Raw genomic sequence first — 26,954 nt, 5'->3', positions numbered from 1 at the left:
CCACGTGGCCACATCTTGCTTTTTGATCTTCTTTCATTTCCTGGTCATATTGGATTGCCGCGCAGCTACGAGGTCAAAGCTGTGTGACTACTCCATCTGCAAGTAAAGACTTTGACATGTGGAGGAAGTGAAGGGAATAAGCTCTGAGCTTGTCACCTCTTTAGTAGATCTTTCCTGCTACTGGCTACAATCAGTAACTGTCATCCCAGAATGGTGAGCATTATCTGCTTCAAATGACTAGGTGCAACTGCCCCCTCTGCACTTCCCGCCAGAGAGGCACGTGCGTGAGCAAGGACTGCAATCTGCAGCTGATGTGGCTTTCAGGATGTGAATAACTAATGGTGTGTGTTAGATCTACGTAGGTATGAATTTTGCAGCTGTGCTCTCTCTGCAAGGGTGAGGTGGAGTATATGGATGATTCAAGATTCAAGAGTTTATTGTCATGTCCCAGATAAGACAATGAAATTCTTGCTTTGCTTCAGCACAACACAATATAGTAGGCATGAATACAGAACAGATCAGTGTGTCCATATACCACTATACAAATATATACACACAAATAAACAGATAATGGGCTATTAATGTTCCGAGTTTTGTTTGAGTTGAGTTTAATAGCCTGTGGGGAAGTAGCTATTTCTGAACCTGGATGTTGCAGTCTTCAGGCTCCTGTACCTTCTACCTGTAGGTAGTGGGGAGATGAGTGTGTGGCCAGGATGGTGTGAGTCCTTGATGATGCTGCCAACCTTTTTGAGGCAGCGACTGTGATAGATCTCCTCGATGGTCGGGAGGTCAGAGCCGATGATGGACTGGGCATTGTTTACTACTTCTTGTAGTCTTTTCCGCTCTCGGGCGCTCAAGTTGCCGAACCAAGCCACAATGCAAGTCAGCATGCTCTCTACTGTAGAAGTTAGAGAGAGTTCTCCTTGACATACCGACTCTCCGTAATCTTCTCGGAAGTAGAGGCGCTGATGTGCTTTCTTTATAATTGCCAATTGAAAGGCTGGCAGTATCATCAAGGACCCGCACCATCCTGGCCACACACTCATCTCACCAATACCTTCAGGTAGAAGGTACAGGAGCCTGAAGACTGCAACTACCAGGTTCAGGAATAGCTACTTCCCCACAGCCATCAGGCTATTAAACTTGGCTCGGACAAAACTCTGAACATTAATAGCCTGTTTATTTGCACATTATCAGTTTATTTATTCATGTGTGTATATATTTATATAAAGGTAAATGGACACACTGATCTGTTCTGTAGTCATGCCTACTATGTTCTGTTGCTGAAGCAAAGCAAGAATTTCATTGTCCTATCAGGGACACATGGCAATAAACTCTCTTGAATCTCGAATCTGCGTTCTGGGACCAGGAGAGATCTTCAGAGATATGCACGCCCAGGAATTTGAAGCTCTTGACCCTCGCTACCATTGACCCATTGATATATACGGGACTGTGGGTCCCCATCCTACCCCTTCCAAAATCCACAATCAGTTCCTTGGTTTTGCTGGTGTTGAGGGCCAGGTTATTGTGCTAGCACCATTTGGTCAATCGGTCGATCTCTCTTCTATACTCTGACTAGTCCCCATCAGTGCTACGTCCCACAACAGTGCTGTCGTCAGCGAACTTAATGAAATTGCAGATGTTGAAATCTTGAGTAAACAAACAAGGTGGAGGAACTCGGTGGGTCTGGTAATAACTGGTTAATGGACAGTCAATGCTTTGAGTTCTGGACCTTTCTGCAGATGGGTCCTGACCTGTAAAGTTGTCCACCCATTCTTTTTCACAGATGCTGCTGGGCCTGCTGAGTTTCTCCAGAACTCTGTGCTAGGTACATGTGTTATTGAAGGAGATTCTTGGTTGGTAAATGATGAGGTGTGGTGAACTGGGCAGTGACAAATATCAGTAATGCTATTACTGGGAATACAGGATGTAAATATGTACTCACTGACTGTCCATGTTTGTGTTCAGTGAATTCCTTGCACTGCATCCAGCTCCTAGGGGCTTGACTCCAAAGCTTTGACTAACCTGTTCCTAATAGAGTCATACAGTGTGGAAATAGGCTCTTTCGCCCAACTTGCCCACACTGACCAGCATGTCCCATCTACACTAATCTACAATTGAGAGGGAGAAGGGTAAATCGGAGGTGTCAATATTACAGTTGAGCAAAGGGGACTATGGAGCAATGAGGGAGGAGTTGGTCAAAGTTGACTGGAAAGATACCGTAGCAAGGATGACTGTGGAACAACAATGTCGGGTATTTCTGGGAATAATACAGAAGGTGCAGGATCGGTTCATTCCAAAGAGGAAGAAAGATTCCAAGGGGAGTAAGGAGCAACCGTGGCTGACAAGGGAAATCAGGGAGAGTATAAAAATAAAAGAGAAGAAATATAACATAGCAAAGATGAGTGGGAAGCCAGAGGATTGGGTAACTTTTAAAGAGCAACAGAAGATAACTAAAAAGGAAATATGAGGAGAAAAGATGAGGAATGAAGGTAAGCTAGCCAAGAATATAAAGGAGGATAGTAAAAGCTTCTTCAGGTATGTGAAGAGGAAAAAACTAGTTAAGGTCAAAGTTGATTATTATCTAAATGGTGTCAAGTTGGGAAAAGGGGATCTGGGGGTCCTTGTTCATCAGTCACTGAAATTAAGCATGCAGGTACAGCAGGCGGCGAAGAAAGCGAATGGCATGTTGGCATTCAAAACAAGAGGAGTTGAGTGTAGGAGCAAAGAGGTCCTTCTGCAGTTGTATAGGGGCCAAGTGAGACCGCACCTGGAGTATTGTGTGCAGTTTTGGTCTCCAAGCCTGAGGAAGGACATTCTTGCAATTGAGGGAGTGCAGCGTAGGTTCACGAGGTTAATTCCCAGGATGGCGGGACTGTCATATGTTAATAGATTGGAGCGGCTGTGCTTGTATACTCTGAAATCTGGAAGGATGAGAGGGAATCTTTTTGAAACATATAAGATTATTAAGGGTTTGGTCATGCTAGAGGCAGGAAACGTGTTCCCAAGGTTGGGGGAGTCCAGAACCAGGGGCCATAGTTTAAGAATAAGTGGTAGGCCATTTAGAATGGAGACGAGGAAAAACATTTTCACACAGCCAGTTGTTGGTGTGTGGAATTCTCTGCCTCAGGAGGCAGTGGTGGCTGGTTCTCTGGATGCTTTCAAGAGGGAGTTAGATAGAGCTCTTGGGGCTAGTGGAATTAAGGGATATGGAGTGAAGGCAGGAACGGTGTACTGATTGTAGATCAGCCATGATCACATTGAATGGTGGTGCTGGCTCGATGGGTCGAATGGCCTACTCCTGCACCCATTGTCTATTGTCTAATCCTACCTGCCTGCATCTGCCCCCCACATCCCTCTAAAGCTGTCCTATCCAAGTATTAATGTGATTAAAGTATGTGTCTGGTGGACTAACATGTCTGTTCATACAGACATGGGCCTTTTCTGTGGAGCCTGGAGAGGGCATAAGCTAATGTCGGCCTTTCTTCACTGTCTCCTCAGTTAGATTCATTACCTGCTTGACTGCCAGCCCCTGCTCCAGCCGCCAGCCATGCATTGCCCCAAGTAGTCTCGGCCTACTTTTGGTAATGCATGGGGCTCTCAACTGAAATGAGCAGAGCACAATTGTGGATCACCTGCTGAAGTATTTACACAATGAACAGCACTGTTGGTACTGGCTGGATGCAGCACTCGGTCAAATGAGCAAGCAGCTCAGTGTTGTTAGGCTGCCACCATTATAATCACCAAAGTTATTCCTGATCATGGCCCCAATTTTCCGGGGCTGTTCACCTTGGCTCCACAACTACTTTATCTCTTGTGTCTCTGTTACTCATAATCATCTTTTTTTCTTGTCATTCCAGACAATGCTTTGATCTATTCCCATGGCCCAAAGATGTTCTGATTGACAGGTTAATCACCCCCAAGTGTACAGGTACTAGTGGTAGTTGATGAGAATAAATAAAGATTATCATAAATGGATGCTTGATGGTCAGCATGAACGGTGGACTGAAAGGCCTGTTTCCATGTTGTATGTCCTCATAACTTTATTTATATGGCAGTAACATATTTCCTATATTAGAGGACCAGAAATGCACACAGTATCCTAGTTTAATATGGCCAGTGTATGAAAATGAATTAGTATCTTGAGTCTGATACTGAAATGAAAGACTGTCCAAAATATGTCAGTTTGTATTGATTACATATGTTGTTTTATGAGAGCTGAAGTGCGTTCCCCACATATAGTGACGCAAGTGCAGTTCCGCACTCTTGTAAAGATGAAACAAGTTGCTATTTTTACACGCATTTTCAATACACTGTCTCCTTGCGCAAAGCAGTCATGGAAATTGAGGGCCAATTCAGAGCTATTTGGCAGCCAGTAATTTCATCTTTATCGCTGGCTGTATACCCACCCATACAAATGAAGGGCATAGATGCTACATGTATGAGATGAACACCAGCATTTCCATTTAAAGAAATGGTAAAAGAACACAAACCATGACGACTACAAGAGTAAAGTTAAAGGCACTCTGAACTCTTCCATGCATTTGGTGAGAGTTCTCTTTACAACTTTGAATCATTTAGTTTAGAAATACAGCGTGAAAACGGGCACTTCGGCCCAGCGAGTCTGCGCTGACCAGTGATCCCTCTACCCTTGCACTATCCTACACACTCGGGACAATTTTACTGAAGCCAATTAACCTACAAGCCTGTACGTCTTTGGGATGGGGGGGAAAAAACTGGAGCACCCAGAGAAAACATCAGGCAGTCATGATGAGAATGTACCAACTCCATACAGATAGCAACCGGAGTCGGGATTGAACCCGGGTCTCTGGCGCTGTCAGGCCGCAACATTACCGCTATGGCATCATGCTGCCTTTGATTATTAATTTCCCCAATAAAATTATTTTCAGTTTGAGAGTGTTATCTTTAACATAAATAAGGGTAATTCTGAAGGCAGGAAATCCACAGTAAACTAGCAATTTGGATTAGGGAATGGGTCAAAATGATCTGACAACTTGGGTTAAAGGATGAGAAAGTTGAGTTACAGTGGTGGTTATTTAGTGGCATATTTCTGAATATATAGAATAATATATACCAATTTTAAAGAAGAATTCCAAGGAAAGGTTCCACTATCTGTGTGTAAGTAAATAAGTTGAAAATGGTAAAAAAAAACATATAACATACAAGCAAAGAAGTCTGATGGGCCATGAAATTGGCTAGGATATAGAAAACAGCAAAGAATAACAAGGAATATTAGTCAAGAAGGAAAAATTGATGGGATAAAGCTGGCGAGAAGTATAAAAACAGCAGGAATTTCTAGAGATACTTTAAGATAATACTTTGACTGGTTGGTTGTGGAAAAAATGTTTATTCTTGTGGGAGAAGCAAGGGCTTTGGATCACAGCTTAAAAATAATGGGTCAATTATTTAAGAAAGAGAAGAAGTGAAGTTTCTTCCTCTCGGAAGATCTTGAACCTGAGCTTTCTTCACAGGAGAATATCGTCATTTTTACAAGGCATAGACAGATTCTGGATATTCAAGAAGGTGAAACAACAGGACTAAACTGAAGTGACAATAAAATTGACCCTAATTTTATTGGATGGCAGAGCCGGATTGAGGGGCCGAATGGCCTCCTAATTCATATATTTGTACTTTTACACATATTCAAATTGAAAGGTTGTTTAGTGGAAAGGTGATGCAATTTTTTCCTAATAACAAGGAATATTGGAGATGTGACCTTTTACTGGTGGTATAAACAGAGTCTAGACTGGAAAAGTCATGTCAAATTGGCGCAGATCTGTGGGGCAGACAGACATGAACTTTGTTCACAAAGAAATGAATAAAATATTCTGTTCCTGGGGATACATGGAATAAGAAGAACAGAAATATGGTACAAAGAACGTCTGGTGAAATTGGAGCTAATTGCCTTGAAAGGAAGCATGGCGAGGATGCTTCAGAAGCATGTGAGCTATAATTATTGTTAATGTGCCACACATGCATCTGCCAGGTCATCAGAGCAAGAGCCCAGAGCAAAAAGCTAGACTAATGACGTCAAAACAAAAGTGTTCACCATTTATAGTGGCAGTGCGCGTCTGGAATTAGAGGCATGTATCCCATATTGATGTCGGAGAGAGTGAGGCAAATCAGAATGTAATGGCAAGTCTGTAGATGTTGGGTGCTGAGCATAGAACATAGAAAAGTACGGGCCCTTCTGCCCACAATGTCTGTGAAAACATGATGTCAAGATAAACTAATCGCATATGCCTGCACATGATCCATGTACCTCCATTCCCAACAATTACCAACATGGAATTCTCATCATCCATTACAGATCAAGCAAAGGAAAGCAGGTCCAAGTCATGCATTGTAGGACCAGTTCATGGGGTAGTGTAGCCTAGTAATGGGTGGGGGAGGTTGCAGCAGGTAATAGGGGAATGGAAGATGACGTGTCTGTTTGGGTTTTATTGGGGAATCGGTGCTGAGCAGTTCCAGTTAGCCACACGACAATCTGGTGCGATTTACGCACCAGATATGGTTAAGAGAGAGATGGGTGGAGGAGTTTGAGTATGGGTTTGGGAACAACCTTGTGAAAACCCAAGAGAAATAAAGCAAGAGCAAGTCAATGGGACCCTCCAGCCTGCCCTGCCATTCAATGATATGCCCCAGATATCATTTCATGTATCTCTACACTGTGGATGGCTCAATTATAATCATTTATTGTCTTTCAACTGCCTGATAGCAAGCAACAAAAACGTTTCACTATACCTCGGTACACGTGACAATAAACTAAACTCAACTCTTCTGTATCAGTTCTTCATGGTCCTTAATACCCAAACTTTCAAAAATGTATCTATCTCCTCTATGGAAAATCTGCAATGTTCTGTCCTCCACTGTCGTCTGGGGTAGAGAATTTTTGAGATTCAACCCCTCCTACAGGAAGGTATTTCAATGCATCTCAATTTGATGTTTCCACCTCCTTGTCTTGTAACCATGTTTCCTAAGAACTCGGGGAGGCACCACAACACCTCTCTGACATGTCTGCTCAGGATTTTGTATGTTTCAAGATCACCACGTATCCTTTGAAATTCCAAAGACTTCAGCTCTACCTTTTTCAGCCATTTGTGACAGGACAACTCTCTCGTCCCAGGAATTAGCCAAAGGTGAATCTCTTCTAGATGGCCTCAATTCATGCATAAATAAGGACACCACAACTGTCCTTGGTTCTTCCGGTGCAGGCTCACGTCTACAGGGCCTGTCCCACGAGCATGCGACTCCATGCGGCAAGCGCGACCTAACGTGGTCGCTTGAGCCGTACGGCCTCGCGGGGCCGGTCCCACTTCGATCGCCGGAGCCGTATGGAGCTGTGCGGGGCTCCGAAAAACTGACCATGTTAAAAAATTCCGAGCGGCAACGGCCTGCCGGCTTGCAGCCGCCTCAACACCGTAAGCACCGCCTCGACGGGCATACGCAACGTCTTGACGCCGTACGTCACGCGCGAACTTCCCGCGGACTTCGCCCGAATTTCACGTCACCCACTCGACCTCCGTGCGGTCCCCGCTTCTGGTTTGGTCGCGCTCGCCGCATGCAGTCGCATGCTGGTGGTCCCGGCCCTGTACAGGGATCGCTCGACCTCCGTGCGACCCCGGCTTCCGCTTTGGACGTGCTTGCCGCATGCAAGTCGCATGCTCGTGGGGCAGGCCCTTACCATTTTCAATTGTAATAATACCTTTCTATTTTTAAATTCCAACACACTACTAATGAAGTCTTATGTGCCAGTTACAGTATAACCCACCTTATTTGTTGCAAATACATGCTAATTGTTTCATGCACAAAAACATCCATATCCCTCAGTTATCAACTCATTTACAATCTCTCCTGATTTAGATTATAATCTCCCTTTTGATTCCTCCTTAAAAAAGTTGATGACACACTTTTCCACATTCTCCATTTGTCAATTTTTTTTTTACCCTCTCAGTGAATATGTCTAAATCCTGTTGTAGAGTCCAAATATCCTTTTCATAACATGCTCTTCCACCTGTCATGTCATCGGCAAACTTGGATTCTTCACATTCTGCAACCCTCCTCCATTGATATAATTAGTGAGTAATTAAGGGCGTAGGACTGATTCTTCAGTCACTCCACTATTTGTTTCTCCAGTTCAGTTTAGTTTATTGTCACGTGTACCGAGGTACAGTGAAACATAGAAACATAGAAAATAGGTGCAGGAGTAGGCCATTCGGCCCTTCGAGCCTGCACCGCCATTCAATATGATCATGGCTGATCATCCAACTCAGTATCCTGTACCTGCCTTCTCTCCATACCCCCTGATCCCTTAAGCCACAAGGGCCACATCTAACTCCCTCTTAAATATAGCTAAGAGGGAGTTAGATGTGGCCCTTGTGGCTAAAAGCTTTTGTCGCGTGCTAACCAGTCTGCAGAAAGACAATACATGACAATCCATTCTGCAAAAGAACATTTATTCTTACTCTCTTGTCTTCTATGTGATACCTAGTCTTCAATCCTTGTTAACATCCGTCATCCATTAGCATAAAGTCAAATCATGCATACCTGCCTTTAAATGCGGCACTTTTTAAATGCTTTCTGGAAATCCAAATACCTTACATTTACACTTTGTTGAAGAATTTCTACAAGTTCGTCCAGCATAATTTTCCTTTTACTAAACCATTGTAACTTTCTTTGATTGCATTAAGGTCTCAATGGTTAGCTATGTCATATTAGTTAATGACCAGCTTCTATATTAGGTCTTTTTTCAGCAATGACAAAGCAACCAGTTTGTTATCACTGTCCATATGCAGTGCAGTGCAGCAGACATACAGAAACTCCCACCAAAAAATCAGAATACTTTCTAGAAAATGCATTTGCCCCCTGCATTTCATATGTGATCACCTTTTTATTGAAATTGAATCTCACAGTTTTTGAACATATTTATGATCTTGCAGTCAATTCTGATCCACATTTAGACCTATTCTGGATGAAGGTGACCAATTAGGGAAGCCACTTCCATTGAATATGGTGCCCCTTTGATTGCAAAGGGTGAATTTGGCAGAATTGCTGCACTTCATTGATTTCTAGACCTTCTGCTCAAAATAATTTCTGGAACGAGATCGTGAAATTGTCTGCCAACGCTCATTGCTGTGACTCAATAAAGAACATCATTAGGAAATGTAACAGAGGATGGCTGGTACCTTGGGAAGCACAGCCCTGCATATGCCAATATGTTTAGAGGCAACAGGAAGGAAATTTGAGGAGGGTGGAATGAAAATGTGCAATGCGTGCATTTAATTTATGGAATGTTTATTACTGTGCTTTTCAAGTTGATTTTACCATATGACGATTGTAAGTACTTTGTTAAAATGAAAGATTGCTTACAAATCTAATATACTGTGTGCGATTGGATCACGTTGAATAGATTCATAAATAATAGTTTTATGGGCAGTAACTTTGGTTGGCAGATTTACAGCTAAACATTTGTCGACATTGTGGGTGGAAAGTATTAAACCCTGCTTCAGCTGCACTTTTTCACAGACAAGCTAACCTGAGAAAGTGTTGGATCATTTAATCGAGAGCAGACAGTGCAAGTGGTGCTTTAAGGCAGTAGTTGTGCTGATGGTCTCAGTTTAATACTTCTTTTCCGTCTTGAGAACTGCATTATTAGAAACATAGAAACATAGAAATTAGGTGCAGGAGTAGGCCATTCGGCCCTTCGAGCCTGCACACCGCCATTCAATATGATCATGGCTGATCATCCAACTCAGTATCCCGTACCTGCCTTCTCTCCATACCCCCTGATCCCCTTAGCCACAAGGGCCACATCTAACTCCCTCTTAAATATAGCCAATGAACTGGCCTCAACTACCCTCTGTGGCAGAGAGTTCCAGAGATTCACCACTCTCTGCGTGAAAAAAAAGTTCTTCTCATCTCGGTTTTAAAGGATTTCCCCTTTATCCTTAAGCTGTGACCCCTTGTCCTGGACTTCCCTAACATCGGGAACAATCTTCCTGCATCTAGCCTGTCCAACCCCTTAAGAATTTTGTAAGTTTCTATAAGATCCCCTCTCAATCTTCTAAATTCTAGAGAGTATAAACCAAGTCTATCCAGTCTTTCTTCATAAGACAGTCCTGACATCCCAGGAATCAGTCTGGTGAACCGTCTCTGCACTCCCTCTATGGCAATAATGTCCTTCCTCAGATTTGGAGACCAAAATTGAATGGCATTGCTCTGTAATGAAGCAGAATCATTAGGCAAACATGTTTAAATATGTGTATCAATGTCTGCTCGTCATTTTCACTGCAATGAGTTATTTAGTTTGTAAAATGTAATCAGTTGGGATTTCATTTATGTTAAAAAGTGTAAAACCCCAAGTATTTGAAATTATAACATGAAATGCTTCGAACTTTGCTTTGAACTACAGCAGACTGTTTCCTTCATGCCATTTTATATCCTTCAAAATTCAGTATCCCCTTCTGGAATTATTGAGCTATAATTCATTACAGCTGAGGAATTAATTGGAAAGAGAAGAGTTTGTAGTAATAATTACAGAGATTGAATTTCTATTAAAAACCTTTTATAAGCGTTATTGCAATTCTGAGTAAAAGTATCTGTAGATTCTGCATTGTCAATTGTTTATTTAGTGCATGTTAAAAAGCTTTGGGAGGTGACATTGACTCCGTCAACTGGGATTCAGAGAAGTAACAATGGAAAAAGACTTTGGGTAAGAGGCTGAACTTGGTTTTGGTGTTATGAGTACCTTGAGAGTTACAATTTGGTGTTTGTGTCATGCATGCACATGTCTGACATCATTGCGATACAGGCCAGTTCTGAGGGAATGCATGTCAGGATATCAATCTGCATGCAACGCTGAATTGTCACAAATGCTGCTATTTTACAGCCCAGTTGTAGAGCCAAAATGCTCTCTTAAACTTGCATAATGAAAACACATTAAACATCTTTCCATTTTAAACTCCATCTGTCAGCATCTTGTCTACGCATTTAAACTGCTTGTGTCCCCTTCCATTAAAATGCTGGAAATATTCGACAGGTCAAGCAGCATCTGTGGGGAGGGAGACAGTTAATGTTTTGGGTCAATGGCTTTTCAGAATAACTAGGAGTCATTAGAAATAAAAAGGGTTTAAAATGTAGAGGAAGGGAATAGGGGTGGCTAGAACATAAAGGAAGGTCTGTGATAGGGTAGAATGCAGGGGAGATTAAATGACAAACAGATTGATGGTGTCGGGTAACACAAGCTTGGAGGAGGTGCCTTGTTTATGGCTGGAGTTACCATATACCCATTCAAAAACTGAGTATATGTCAAAGATGTCTGCATAAACTTGTATTAAGGGAAGAATGTCTGCCTCAATGGGTGGCAGAGATGTGTATTCTTGCAACACCTGATTGGAATTGCAAATTACAGCACAGGATCAAGCCCTGTTCAGCTCAGAGTTCATGCTGACTATCAATCACCCATTCACTCTAGTTCTATGTTATCCCACTTTCTTATTACACCAGGTGTAATTTACAGAGGCAAATTAAGCTCCAAACCCACACACCTTTGGGATGTGGAAGGAAACCAGAGCTCCCAGAGGAAACCCATGCATTCACAGGTAGAACGTGCAAAATCTACACTGCTAACGTGCACAATTTTCTGCTAACTCCACTTTCTCTTCCGAGCTGGTCTTTAGTAAACTCAACTATGATCCGAGTCTGCAAAGCATCAATAACTCTGCTCTAAAAGTACCGGGATAGTTTGTGGAGCTTCGGACTAGTAGCCTTTGACGTTCCACCTTTGGACATACTGGATAATATGAATATTCCATTATAAACTAGAACAATATCTGCTTTGGACATTTATCTACATTGACTCAACATGATCCATACAGATCATGTAAAACAAAGATATACAATACATAAATGTAATCAATTCAACCTGAAGTACAATGGATAAGTCATAGGGGAAGATACAGATTACAGAATATTGTTCTTCGCATTGTAGTGCATCAGTTCCATAGATAAAATCTGAAGTCCACATTGTGGTAGAGATAAATTGGGCAGTACCCTAGCTTGTAGAAGGACTAGTCAGAAGCACAATAACTAAGGGGAAGAAGCTGTTTCTTAGTCCGGTGGTGGGTGCTTTCAAGCTTCTTTATCTTCTGCCAGACATGAGCAGGGAGAACAAGGAATGACCGGGGTGGGGCAAGTCTTTGATTATGGCGGCTGCTTCACTAAAGCAGCCTGAAACTCAAATGGAGTCAATGGGGGGTAAAAGCTAGTCTGTGTGATGGACTGGGCTACATCTACAACTCTCTGGAACTTCTTGTGTTCTTGGGCAGAACTGTTCTCAAACAAAAAAAATGATGCAACCCAACAGTATATTTTCATATGGTGCATCTGTAGAAGTTCAGAAGAGTCATAGAAGACGTGCTGTATTTCCTTTCATAATTTTGAATCATCCTCATAGGCATGAGATAAATAGACCTTTCATTCTCTTGGCCTATTTTCATCAGTCCCTTTGCATAAATAATTACTATTAATGGAATGCTGACCATTATAACATACTGTGCTTTTCTTTTGACCTATTGCCTTCAGTACTTCACTGGAATCTGTATTGAGACTAACTGTGCTCATATAAGTCTCCCATAAATCGCTCACAGTTAAGAATTCCCCAATTAGGTCATTGACACCCCCCTGAGGAATCCCTTATTGCAACACACTATTCATTAATTGTTTCATCTGTACTTTGATTTTTCGTGTGAAATGTGTAACACTATGGCTTTACTTGATTGAAATAATCGTCCAGTTTTTGTTTTCCTTAAGTCATTGGAAGATCTTTGGGTGGCACAGCAGTAGAGTCCCACTCTCTCCAAAGACGTACAGTTTGTCGGTTAATTGGCTTTAGTAAAAAAATTGTAAATTGTTCCTTGTGTGTAGGATAGTTCTAGTGTACAGGGTGATCACTGGTCAGAGCGGATTCGATAGGCCAAAGGGCCTGTTTCCATACTGTACCCCTAAAATATAAAGGCTTCCCACAGGGCCATCAGATTGGTGGATGTGAAACAGGTTTCGGACAAAGAGTGAAATTGCTTCTTGCATTTTCTACATGGGCCTCATTCTTCATTATTTGCAATGGAAAATATTCCAAAATGTTGTTTGTAAGCCCCATGTTTCAGAAGCCATCAGTAGGGGCAATAAAATAAAATAAATATTCTAATTTTGCTTATTTTTGAAGCATTGAAGCACAAACATTGTGACTTCTTGTTGAAGGGACTGTCTTGAAGCATGACTTTCTTGTGACTAATTCCTCTTCCATAGATAAGGCGAATAATCTTTGACCCAGGGAAGGAAAGTCTAAAACTAAATATATCGGATTAAGATAAGGAGTGGAGAGATTTAAGCCCCTCTCCCACTGTACGAGGTAATTCAAGAGTTCTCCCGAGTTTTCCCCTGATTTGAACTCGGAGAATGTCCATAGCGGGTCGCAGGAGTTCGTGGATGTCTCGTAGCTACATGTACGAGTAAAAAGTAACTATTTTTTTCATCACAAGTATTTTTTCACTCGTGGACATTTTTCACAGTGTTGAAAAAGCGTCACAAGGTTACCGGATTTCCCGAGTACCTACCGTTACTCGTACGAGCCGCTACGAGACATCCACAAACTCCAACGGAGCCGCTACAGACATTCTCCGAGTTCGAATCGAGGGGAAAACTCAGGAGAACTCTTGAATTACCTCGTACAGTGGGACAGGCCCTTTAACAGGGACCGGATGGACAATATTTTCATACAGTGGGTGGGGAGTACATGAACTGAACTGTCTGAGGAAGGGGCAGGAGTGGGCAGATTTGAAAGGCACCTGTCCAGGCATTTTGATAGGAAAGGTTTGGAGGGGAATGAGTCGGACGCTGGCAAGAGCGATTAGCTCGGTTTGGCAGCTTGATTGTTCAAGTTCAAGTGAGTTCATTGTCATGTGTCCCTGGACAATGAAATTCTTGCTTTGCACACAGAACATAGTAGGCATTTACTACAAAACAGATCAGTGTGTCCATATACCATAATATAAATATATACACACATGAATAACTAAACTGATAAAATGCAATAACAGATAATGGGTTATTAATAGAGTTTTGTCCGAGCCAGGTTTAATAGCCTAATGGCTGTGGGGAAGTAGCTATTCCTGAACCAGGTTTGCATGACGAGTTGGGCCGCAGTTCTGTGAAGTAGGATCTTGCATGGACTCTTCTGCTTTGCTGTGATTCTTCTTCGGGGAAAGTATTCAATCAGCTATTCTTTTATTTTAACGTAATTCATCATGACAAGGCATACATAAAGTACTAGACTAAGTGGGACCCGTTGGGTTCCATGTTCACACGGTGCTGGTCCCCCGATGCAATATTCTACCTCTCCACCAATTCCAATATTGGTGGCCAGTGGGGGGGGCTTTCTGGAGTGCTGGTATGGGTTCTTGGGGTGGCAGCTCACACACGGCTGGTGGGCTGCCAGTTAACTCATGACTATTCCTTGAAATTCCATTTGAAGCTGGGTGCAAGGCCACCAAATTCAAATCCATGTTCCTAACATTTCAAACAGGGTGCAAGACCACCAAATTCAAGTGCAGTTTCCAACCACTTCAAGCAGGGTCCAAGGCCACCGCATTCAAGTGCAGTTTCATACCACTTTCAGCAGGGTGCAAGGCCACCAAATTCAGTGTAGTTTCATACCACTTCAAGCAGGATGCAAGGCCTCCAAATTCAAATGCAGTTTCATTCCACTTCAAGCAGGTTCGAAGGCCACCAAATTCAAATGCAGCTTCATACCATTTCATGCAGGGTGAAAACACCATAAAACCGCACAAAACACCAAACTCACAGTTCAGTAGACATTCAGTGTGTTCAGTTGATTCACAGCTCAGACAGTCATGATCTCTCCCTCCCCCATCATGCAGAGACGAAGCCACACCCACACTTCCGAGTTTTATAACCCCTCCCCTTCCCACCGGAAAAGGTGTGGCTTTCAGGGCGTGATTGACAGGAGAGAGATTCTCAACATTTTTTAAACACTAATAACACTTTTATTTTTTATTGATGGGAAGAATTCTCTGCACCTGCTCAGCGGAGGGGGGACTGAGTAAGATGGCCAAAAATGACACCCATAAGAGGTAGCATTTTATCTTAAATCAATATACAGTGCAAACAGGAAGTAAGTGCATTTGCGGAAGTGGCTTTCAACTTCAAGCCAAAGCACCCAAACAACCATTTGCAGGTAGTGCCTTTTACTTCAAACAAACCATATTTTCATTTTCAAACCACATTAAGGGTACTCACAGTTGTGTAGACATTTGTTCAGTTATTCAGAGCTCATAGAGACGTGACCCTTGGCTTCATCCATCTTGCAAAGAGTGAGTGAGGCACACCACTTCCTGGTTTTATAGTCCCTCCCCCTCCCTCCAGCAGGCGCAGCAGAGAGAATGGTGATTTTTTTTTAAACTTCAAACCAAAGCTCCCAAGCCACCATTTGCAGTAAATAGTGCCTTTCAACATCAAGTCAAAGCACCAAGCCACCATTTGCAGTAAGTAGTGCCTTTCAACTTCAAGCCAAAGCACCCAAGCCACCATTTGCAGTAAGTAGTGCCTTTCAACTTCAAGCCAAAGCTCCCAAGCCACCATTTGCAGTTAGTAGTGCCTTGCATTTTTAAGCCAAAGCTCCCAAGCCACCATTTGCAGTAAGTAGTGCCTTTCAACTTCAAGCCAAAGCACCCAAACAACCATTTGCAGGCAGTGCCTTTTTACTTCAAACAAACCATATTTAGATTTTCAAACCACATTAAGGGTACTCACAGTTCTGTAGACATTTGTTCAGTGTTATTCGGAGCACAGAGAGACGTGACCCTTGGCTTCATCCATCTTGCAGAGACCGAGGGAGGCACACCACTTCCTGGTTTTATAGTCCCTCCCACTCCCTCCAGCAGGTGCTGCAGAGAGAATGGTGATTTTTTTAAAACTTCAAATCAAAGCTCCCAAGCCACCATTTGCAGTAAGAAGTGCCTTTCAACATCAAGCCAAATCACCCGCCATCATTTGCAGTAAGTAGTGCCATTCAACTTCATGCCACAATTTGCAGTAAGTAGTGCCTTTCAACTTCAAGCCAAAGCACCCAAGCCACCATTTGCAGTAAGAAGTGCCTTTCAACCAAGCCAAATTACCCACCACCATTTGCAGTAATTAGTGTCTTTCAACTTCAAGTCAAATCACCTGCGACCATTTGCAGTAATTAGTGTACTTTCAACTTCAAGCCAAAGCACCCAAGCCACCATGTGCAGTAAGTAGTGCCTTTCAATTTCAAGCAAATCACCCACCACCATTTGCAGTAAGTAGTGCCTTTCAACTTCAAGCCAAAGCTCCCAAGCCACCATTTGCAGTAAGTAGTGCCTTTCAACTTCAAGCCCCAATTTGCAGTAAGTAGTGCCATTCAACTTCAAGCCAAAGCACCCAAGCCACCATTTGCAGTAAGAAGTGCCTTTCAACTTCAAGCCAAAGCACCCAAACAACTATTTTCAGGCAGTGCCTTTTTACTTCAAACAAACCATATTTTCATTTTCAAACCATATTAAGGGTACTTACAGTTGTGTAGACATTTGTTCAGTGTTATTCAGAGAGACGTGACCCTTGGCTTCATCCATCTTGCAGAGACTAAGTGAGGCACACCACTTCCTGGTTTTATAGTCCCTCCCCCGCCCTCCAGCAGGGGCAGCAGAGGGAATGGTGATTAAAAAAAACCCATTGATATCTCTCTGATTTTTCATCGATGGGTAAAATCCTCCGCACCCATAAGGCGGAGAGGGACTCTGAGCGAGGTGGCCAAAAATGATGGCCGTTGGTGGCGGCGTTCTGTCGGAAATCGCAGCACAGTGGACCAAAAGCGGTCAAGAACAGAGATTTAGTAATATAGATAATTAGTAGTGTCTGTTTTCATGCTGAATAACTCCATGGTATTACTCTGACTCCTTTTCTCAATGTTCCGATAAATGACAGACTAAACACTTAAAAATAAATGCAGTAGCCTGTAGCAATCATATCACTTTCTGACAGTAGATTCGGCAGTTTGTATAATCTCCTTGAATGATTTATGACCTTTCTGGAGTCTTGAACTTGAATAACAGCTTGCAAGGTGAAGTATGTCATTGCTGGGCTACAGCATATATTCTGACACATTTTCCTGCCATCAAGCAGATCCTGGGGGAGTTTAACACAGGTTTGTGAGCAGGGAATACACTTTCCTTTACCCTCACCCTTTAACATGCCTTGAAGCTGAACCCTGGACAGTGATCAACACAAGTGGGACTGTTGCGGTTCCTCACACCAAGCAGAAAGACAGGAATTGTTTTCTAGTTGTCCACCTGGTGTTAAAATTTGGGCTGAAAAACTGGATCCACTAGGAATTAGCGTGAAGCTGCAAAGCAGATAAATCCGTCAGCAAAAGATTTCTTTACAACATGACATAATCAACTCCTGAATAGTAAGCAATACCAATTACACTTTATGTATGTTGTGTCATAATGAACTGCATTAAAATCAAATAATAGACTGTTGAATAGTTTCCCTAAGAGGAATCGCGCCAAGTGGAAGAGTTCATGCACAATTCACATTACAACAACAGCACCTGTCACAATAGCATATTTGTTTGCAAGTAATTTTCCATAAATGCTCATCCAGTTCTGCTGCGAGCACAAACAGAAAATAACTTGTCATTCATATTACTCTTGCAAATAATGTGTTTGAGTCAAGAGATTGTGCCAGGCAGGCTCAATGTTCAGACAGGTATTTTGACAAGAACAAAACTATTTTGTCTGTGATGTGAAGCTATTGCTTTCTCTTGTCAATATACACCCGAGGTTAAAGCGGTTTCAGTCTCAAGAAATGGATAAGCTCGTGTATCCCTCAATGCCCTCAAAAGGGGAGGAATTTAACCTATCTCAGTGGGCAAAGATGTAATTTTAGGTTTTAAATCTGAAACATCTCAGACACAGGCATTTCTAGTGTTATAGGAGGCAAGCAACCAACCTGCCCTTGTGATGCAAGACAGGTATCTAGTTACTTAATTAAATGTTGTGGTTGATTGTCTGAAACGCCAACAGGCCTTTAGGCAGGACTGAGTTTTCTGGAGCTCAGAATACCACTGTCATCACACCTGCCCCCTTGACATATGATCTTGCCTCCTCTCCATTCCCTAGATGCATCTTGTCAGAGAGTACCTTCCACAGGACATCCAGACATTCAGTCCCATCAGTTAGGGACATGGGGAAAGATAAAATAAATTCAAATGAGCTGCTGCGGTGGAATTGGGCAGAGCCTCCACATTGCCCACATCTATTTCCATATTTTTCACACCAGAGCCTCTGTCTGATGTTCATAAATATCAAGGCCAGTGTGCTCAAAGGATAGACGATGAATTTACGAATGATACTACATATCAAGAGGTCAATTGGCTGAATATGCTTGTTTTGTTTATTTAGTTTCATTCAGCCCACTTCCTTGCCCATTTCCTATAGTCCTGTAAAATGTTTCCAAAATAAATTAAGTAATTCTCCTTTTAATAATTCCAATTAAATTGACTTCAACCTTTACGGCAGTGTAGTTCAGATCACAACAACTGCAATGTTTTGTTTTTTTCCTTTGTCTGCATCGCCTCTGAGTCTTATGTTAATTAACAAACTTGATGTCTCTGGTTACTGAAGGTCCTCTCACTGGAAGCAGATTTTCCTTATTTTGTGTAAAGTTTAGTTTAGTTTTAGAGATAAAGCGCGGAAACAGAACCTTCGGCCCACTGAGTCCGCGCCGACCACCGATCCCCGCGCATTAACACTATCCTACACAAACAAGGGACAAAGTTGTGTTTTTTGTGTGGGAAGAAACCGAAGATCCCGGGGAATACCCACGCAGCTCACAGGGAAAACATACAAACTCCGTACAGACAAGCATCCACAGTCAGGATCGAACCTGGGTCTCTGGCGCTGTAAGGCAAAAGCTCTACTGCTATGCCGCCTGTAGTTTAGAGATACAGCGAGGAGACAGGACCTTCAGCCCACCGAGTCTGTGCTGACCATGATCACCCATACACTAGTTCTATCTTATACACTAGGGACTGTTTACAGAAGCCAAATAATCTACAAACTTGCACATCTTTGGGTCAGTTTCCTCCCACATCTTTGGAATGAGGGAGGAAACCGGAGCAACCAGAGAAGGCCCACACACTCACTGGGAGAATGTACAAGCTCTGAACAAACAGCCCCTATAATCAGGATCGAACCCAGGACTCTGGCAGTGTAAAACAGCAACTCTACCGCTGCACCTTTTCAAAATTGATGATAATTTTGAGGACAACCTCAACTTCTCTACACAAGGAGTCATCCAAGGATCATGCTAGGAAATGTCCTTTACACCACCAGGAAGTGCAGTGTCCATATATGGATACAACATTCAAGTTGAAGGCTAATGCCCCTGTCCCACTTAGGAAACCTGAACGGAAAGCTCTGGAGACTTTGCGCCCCACCCAAGGTTTTCATGCGGTTCCCGGAGGTTTTTGTCAGTCTCCCTACCTGCTTCCACTACCTGCAACCTCCGGCAACCACATGCAAACCTCTGGGAACTGCATGGAAACCTTGGGTGGGGCAAAGTCTCAAGAGGTTTCCATTCAGGTTTCCAAAGTGGGACAGGGGCATAACTGTTTTCCAAAAATGGGTGTAACATCCTTGCTTTAATGGAGACACAAGAGTGTGCAGAGGTGATTGGAGACTAGGAATCTGAAGTTGTAAAGGTGGTGGAGACCAAGTGAGGTGCTGCAGTTGCAGGTGGGACAAGGTGTCAGAGATGAAGGGAGATGGCAGGAGAATGGGGTTAGGAAGGGAGATGGATCCGCTATGATTGAATGGCGGAGTAGACTTGATAGGCCTAAAGGCCTATTCCTATTCCTTATGACCTTAAGAGTCCATTCCCCCTTAGAAAGGACATAATACAAGTACAGCATCAGTCCACAACCTTTTCTCCTCTTACATTGAAGCTGTCTCCTGCATCCGTGCAAAGTTTGACAATTTCACCAACTTCACCAGCAACTTCCACTCTGCCCTCAAATTCTCGATGTGGCTTCCTCAACATCAGTGAGACCAAGCACAGACTAGGTGACCACTTTAACGGACACGCATGCAACAAGTTCAGCTGGAGCTCCCGGTTACATCACTTCAGTTCCCTTTCCCATCCCCTTATTCTCCTGTCTGTACCAGCTCTCTCCCCTATACTCCAGCCTTGAACAAGGGTCACAACCCAAAACGTAGTCTGTCCATTTCCCGCCCTGAGCCATTGAGTTCCTGCAGCAGTTTTATCCTTGCTTTATACTCTGCTTCTCCTCGTGAAATCTATCGGTGGTGGTGTGGATAATGAGGAAGGTTATTTAAAGGTACAGTACGGACATGCAGTTGGATAAATCAGGCAGAGCATTAGCAGATGGAATCTAATCCCAACAAGTGTGAGCAGATGCATTTTGAGAGGTTAAATAGCAATATGGTTGGATTCATGGACAGAGGGACCTTGGCATTCAAGTCCAAAGTTCCTTGAAAGTAGGAACACGGTTCCTTAGAAGTAGGAATAAGGCAAAGAAGGTGTATGTTATGCTTGCCTTCATAGGCTTGGGCAGAGAATATAAACGTTGCAACTTTATAAAACACACTTGGGCTGCACTTGTAGTAATGTGTTCAGTTCTGCCATACTATAGGAAGGTGTGTGTCACCCTTCATGTGGTCATCTGTTGCCAGCCCTGTTTTGGTCTGCCTTTCTCTATCTTTCAGTCTGAAGAAGAGTTCCAACCCAAAACGTCACCTATTCCTCTTCTCCAGAGATGCTGCTTGACCCACTGAGTTACTCCAGCATTTTATGTCTATCCAAGGCAGAGAAGGTATAGACAATGCCAGTAAATGGGATTAGGTGAGATCAGCAAATTGGTTGCAGGGACATGAATGGTTCAAGGGGCTCTTTTCGTGATATACTACACTGTGACTATGAAACAAAGTATTTCATACTTTTACTGAAATGGATATTATAACCTGACCCATGACTTTCAAATGTTAGTGTTGAGAATCTCCATATGACTGCACCCATTTTAAAACTAGTTTAGATTGCATGACCTGATAACTCTTTCGAACTCAATGTCAACTTGAAACATCTTGGGCTATTTTCATTGATTAAAGATGTCATTTTAGCATAATGCGTTGTTGCTGTAGTGCTAACAAAGACTATTTAGTGCTATCATAAGGCAGAGGTCTATTTAGAATAGTGCAGAAACATTTACGGATTGCACAGACAAGATTCATGCTCTTTCTGGGCAACATGTTATACAAATAATGTTGTCAAGTTGGAAAGGGTGCAGAGAAAATTTACAAGGATGTTGCCAGGACTCAAAGGTCTGAGCTATAGGGGGAGCTTGAGCAGGCTGAGACTCTATTCCATGGAGTGCAGGAGGATGAGGGCTGACATGATTTATATACAATCATGAGAAGAATAGATTAGATAGTTGCACAGAGTCTCTTTCCTAGAGAAGGGGAATCAAGAACCAGAGGACACAGGTTTAAGGTGAAGGGGAATAGGATTTATCTGAATCTGAGGGGTAACATTTGCAGGCAATGGGTGGTGGGTGTATGGAATGAGCAGCCAGAGGAGATAGTTGAGGCAGGGACTATTGCAACATTTAAGAAGCAATTAGACAGGTACATGGATAGGATAAGTTTAGAGGGACACGGGCAAATTGCACACTAATGGGACGTGTAAATGGAACGTATTGGTTGGTATGGGCAAGTTTGGTCAAAGGGCCGATTTTACACTGTATGACTATGACTCTAAAAAGCAAAGGTTTTAAATAACTGCCACAACCCAGTTGACTGTGTGAGGCTATTATTAATACAGTATAAAGTTGACAGGAGTATTAAATGGATCGAACTCTGGATAGAATTATAATGTCACAAAGCAGATCAGGCAACCTATTTTGACTACATTCGTCAGAGACTGTTCGGAGGAAGTGAAAGCTCTCTCCAACTCCCTTGTCAAGCAATTCAATTAAAATGCGACCATCTGTGGGTTTTATTTCATTATACGTTTAAGTGGCAGATTTTTTGAAATTTATGAAGTGCAAATGTAAATTTATTTTGCCTCATTTATTATTTAAAAAAAAAACCTTCTTAGCCCACCTGGCTCAAATTGAGTAGTCCATCTGAATATGTCAGAGAGAAAGGGAGGCCAGGGAGATTTGGTCAACGATCACGAGTCTGGAGCCTTGTGTCGGTTGAGTTCACCATGTACTATAGAACGACAGATACAATCTCCTAAGGAGAGACAGTGAAACCCGTAACTGATATTACTGCTGTTCACTTATTCAATAAGTGCTTAATAAATCTGTTTGTCTCTTTGGAGCTTGAAGTGTGATGTAGTGAAGTCGATATTCTGATGTCAGATGGAATTGAGGAAGATCATAAGTGATAGGAGCAGAATTAGGCCATTCGGCTCATCAAGTCCACTCCGCCATTCAATCATGGCTGATCTATCTCTCCCTCCTAACCCCATTCTCCTGCCTTCTTCCCATAACCCTTGACACCCGTCAAGATCACATGAGGGCATTCAGTTTAACTACCCAGAATTCCAGTAAAGAAAGTTATTCTGGTCAACCTCAAGCTTGCTGCAAGTTTAGTTATTGAGCATTGATGGGAGACAGCAAAGTCTCATCAGTGGGAATGGACTGAAACACTAAAGTCAAGAAAAATATTTAGAGTAAAAATCCTAACAAACAAGGTGAGATGCGCTGTGCCCCTAGGTTAAGTGAGCTATAAATGACTGTATTGGAATGAAATCCTCAGTATTATCGGGAAACAAATTAATTGAGATCATAATATTCCATTTACTGTTAGATAAATTAATGTAAGAAGTAAAGGCATGTCATTTTCTTCAAATGAATTACATTCAGTACAAAGAAAATACAGGAAAAAGTTTATAAAATAAGTCAAAGAGAGGATTATATATTTAAGGAGATAAAGTAAGATCAGTATCCTTAGTCTTCAGAGGATTAATTTTGTTGGTTTCTATTGACTTTTGGGTAACTGACTATGATTACACTGGGCCTTTGTGGAAATGCAGCTGGAGAGGTGTGTGCAATCCTACTCTCCTTCCCCAAGAAAGGTTTATAACATTTGCATTACATGACAAAATGGGACCAATTGCAAATATCGATTGAGATAAAGGATCAGCCATGATCGTGTGGAGAAAGTTCAAGGGGCCAAATGGCCAAATCCTGCTTCTATGCTTCCATGTTTCTTGTCACTGACCATGTGTGTTGAGAATTCAAGAACATTTAGAGAGAGGATGAAATGTCACGCAAAAAAAATAGAGAACTTCACATCATGTTCTTTACTCACATGGTTTATATAAACAGTTTTACCGTATCCTCTCAATTTTTTATTTATTCTCTGTCCATTCTTGTATAAAAAGTGCACTGATAATTGAACTGCAATTGCTGCACAGTGACAGCTGGTAGAGCTGCTGCCTCACAGCGCTAGAGACACGGGTTCAATCCTGAACTCGGGTGCTATCTGTGTTGAGTTTGCACATTCTACCTGTGACTGCATAGGCCTCCTCCGTGTGCTCTGGTCTCTTCCCACATCCCAAAGATGTGCAGGTTGGTTGGTTAATTAGCCTCTTAATTGCCCCTATGGTTGCATAAGGGAACGGCTGCAAAAGTATGATAAAAGGGAGCCAGGGTGAATGGGTCATCAATGGTTGGCATGTAGTTGATGGGCTGAAAGTTCGGTTTTAATGCTGTATTATTCAATCAATATTTAAATGTATCATAAAATGTATCAAAATTATGTAGTAGATTGGCCTATAATATTTTGCAATAATTTCTAATCTTTTTTTCTCAATATTGAATTCTGTGTTTTGTTTTTACAGCTTAAAGAATAAAAAACTTCTCTGCAACAAAACTGTTAAGTCTACAAACGGTTCGTCTTGTGACTTAATCAACCTCAGGTCAGAAGCAGACTCATTTTTCAACTACTTCATACCTCGCCTTGGAGTGCAAATGTAAGCTTTGGACGTTTCATTCCATCTGCCTTTGAGGTTCAGTTGACAATAATAAGTGAAGCTTCTGGGTTCTTGGACTACACATGCTCTCTTTTCAAGAACAATTGTTATGACAACCAGTAGCCCCTCATGCCGGACACCCATTGGTAGCAACCGCATGCGTCGTTATCCAATGGCTCCTTTCCCTTTTGTCTTCCCTCCTTTATTTGGTGGGTTCTCATCGCCCGCAGCAAACGGACTTCAGAACCATCGGCCTACAAGTGGATGTAGTACCCCTTCTCCTGCAAGTGAGTACCAAGAGGATGGATACCAAGTCTATTTATGTTGATAACTGACTGTATTTTAAGCAAGCATTTCTTTTGAGCAATAGTTTTACTGTTTTTAATCATTCCAAGGTGATGATTTCAATAGAAAGATCAGCTGCTGATATTAATTAATATCCAGATTACAAAGTTCAACAAAATTAGATAACAATTAGGGTCAAGAAACTCTTGAATAACATTCAAGGCTCTTGAATGTAGCCAGTCAGAATAATTGTGGACCTACTTCCTTTCAGTGACTTTTATGTAAACAATAGCAACGTTTCAAATAACTTATGCAGCAGCTAAATAGCTTACAATTGTTTTTTTTTTACACAACTGCTGAAAATCTATTATTTGTACTAATTTATACAAATCACAAGTCATTGGAAGGATTCAACAGCAAAGAATCATCAATCATAGTCATATAGAGCCATCCTTAGAAGGCAAACCGAGGCAACCAAGGTAACAAACCTAACATACAGCAATGTTGAAGCTAAGATGTTGAGGGGAAGAGAAACAACTCCAATTGCTAGGTTTGTGTATCAATGAGGGGTAAAAGGATTGAGATAAAAAGCTGATCACAATGTGAGCTGCACAGTGGTGCAGAGATAGAGTTGCTTCCTTACATCACCAGGTTCGATCCGGGCTCGACCCTTACTTCGGACTCTGCCTGTACGGAGTTTGTGACCACATGGGTTTATTCCGGATGCTCTGGCTTTCTCCCACAATCCAAAGAGGTCCTGGTTTGTTTAATTTGCTTCTTTAAATTGATCCTAGAGTATAGGATAGAACTAGTGTGGTGTAGACTCAATGGGCCGAAGGGCCTGTTTCCATACTGTAACTCTAAACTAAATGAAACTAAACCAAGAGATTCAGAAATAAAACAAGTAACATGGCTACATTTGTGAATAGAATTAACACATTAGCTGGTGTTGCATGTCTTTCTTCTAATTAAAAAGATACTCGTGCAAAGTTTGCTTCAGCCATCTTTGTCTGATAATCCTTACAGTCAGAGTCACAGTTCAGATGTCACTGCAACGCTGCTCCTTCTGGTGCAAGATAAAAGGTAGAGGTAGTGCTGTAGTGTGTGGCATCAGTCCGATTTTATCAGAGATCAGGAAGTCCGGGTCACCATAGACAGTATCGTTGGTGGGTAAAAAAATTACTTTTAGGAAAATGTACAATTGAACCTGTAGTACATGTGTTCCTCCATCTTATTCACATCCTACCATTGTGATTGTCTTTCCGCAGCACTCTCTGACTCCATTAGCCTCTGACTCCCATCATCCCAGACTCCACATAATCCTTCTGACCCCACATCATCCAGACTGTCCATAAATCCACAAAGCCCCTTCATCCCATGACTTCCAGTTTCCCTCAAGCTCCCAATCAATCCCTAGCTCCTGTTAACACGTAACTCCCCTTCGCCACTGACTCCTGATCTCTTCCCCTACTCCACACCAATTTTCAACTTGCAATCACTACCAATTACACCTCCGACACCCCATCATTGCATAAATATCCTTTCAGCCCTGATTCCACAGAATCCCAGAGACATCCGCCATTCTAATCCCTTACACTCCATCTTCCCATTACCACTCAACTCCTGATTAACCTCAAACCCCATCACTTCACTGTCACCCACCAAAACCCCATCAACTATCATCTCCAGTCTCCCACCAAAATTCCATGATCCTACTGGCACGGTGGCCCAGCGGTAGAGTTGCTGCCTAACAGTGCCGACGCCCCGGGTCCGGGTTCAATACTGACAATGGGTGCTTGGCTGTACAGAGTTTGTACGTTCTCCCCGTGACCTGCGTGGGTTTTTCTCTGAGATCTTCAGTTTCCTCTCACATTCCAAAGATGTACAGGTTTGCAGGTTAATTAGCTTGGTATAAATGTAAAATTGTCCCTTTAGTGTGATAGTGTGAATGTGCGGGGATTGCTGATCCGTGCGAACTTGGTGGGCCAAAGGGCCTGTTTCCACGCTGTATCTCTAAACTACCCCCAATCACCTCCTGACATCTCTTCACTAACTCCAGACAACCACCTGACCCCCTACTAATCCCAACTCCTCATCAATCCCAACTATCCATCATTCCCTGTCAATCAGACCCAACCACCAATCACCTACTCATTTCACTCACTGATTCCTAACCATCCTCAATTCTCCCTTGCCTAACTCCCTATTTCTCTGAATCACTCTCTCCCCTTAAATCTATCACTGTAAATCCCACACTATTCCGCAATATCCCTGCATCCCTAACTACCCTTTGACCCTGACTCCTGATTAGTAAATGTGCTCAACTATGGAGTTTTTAATGTACTTTTTTCTTTCAAAACATGTATGTAATTTCAAGTTCAAGAGAGAGTTTATTGTCATGTGTCCCTGATAGGACAATGAAATTCTCGCTTTGCTTCAGCACAACAGAACATAGTAGGCATGACTACAGAACAGATCAGTGTGTCCCTATACCATTATATAAATATATACACACATGAATAAATAAACTGATAAAGTGCAAATAA

General features: G+C 42.3%; 1 protein-coding gene across 1 annotated transcript in view; it reads left to right on the top strand.

Moving 5' to 3' along the window:
- LOC129712275 (retinoic acid receptor beta-like) overlaps nucleotides 1-26,954 on the top strand; it is a 424,460-nt gene that overhangs the window by 30,086 nt on the left and 367,420 nt on the right. The window contains 1 exon segment of the mRNA XM_055660575.1: nucleotides 23,992-24,410. Within this exon segment, the coding sequence (XP_055516550.1) occupies nucleotides 24,233-24,410 (178 nt within the window). The 5' untranslated portion in view covers nucleotides 23,992-24,232.

The sequence above is a fragment of the Leucoraja erinacea genome, chromosome 2, assembly GCF_028641065.1.
Source record: "Leucoraja erinacea ecotype New England chromosome 2, Leri_hhj_1, whole genome shotgun sequence".
Classification (NCBI taxonomy): Eukaryota; Metazoa; Chordata; class Chondrichthyes; order Rajiformes; family Rajidae; genus Leucoraja; species Leucoraja erinaceus.
This window is presented reverse-complemented; position numbering and strand designations above follow the sequence as displayed.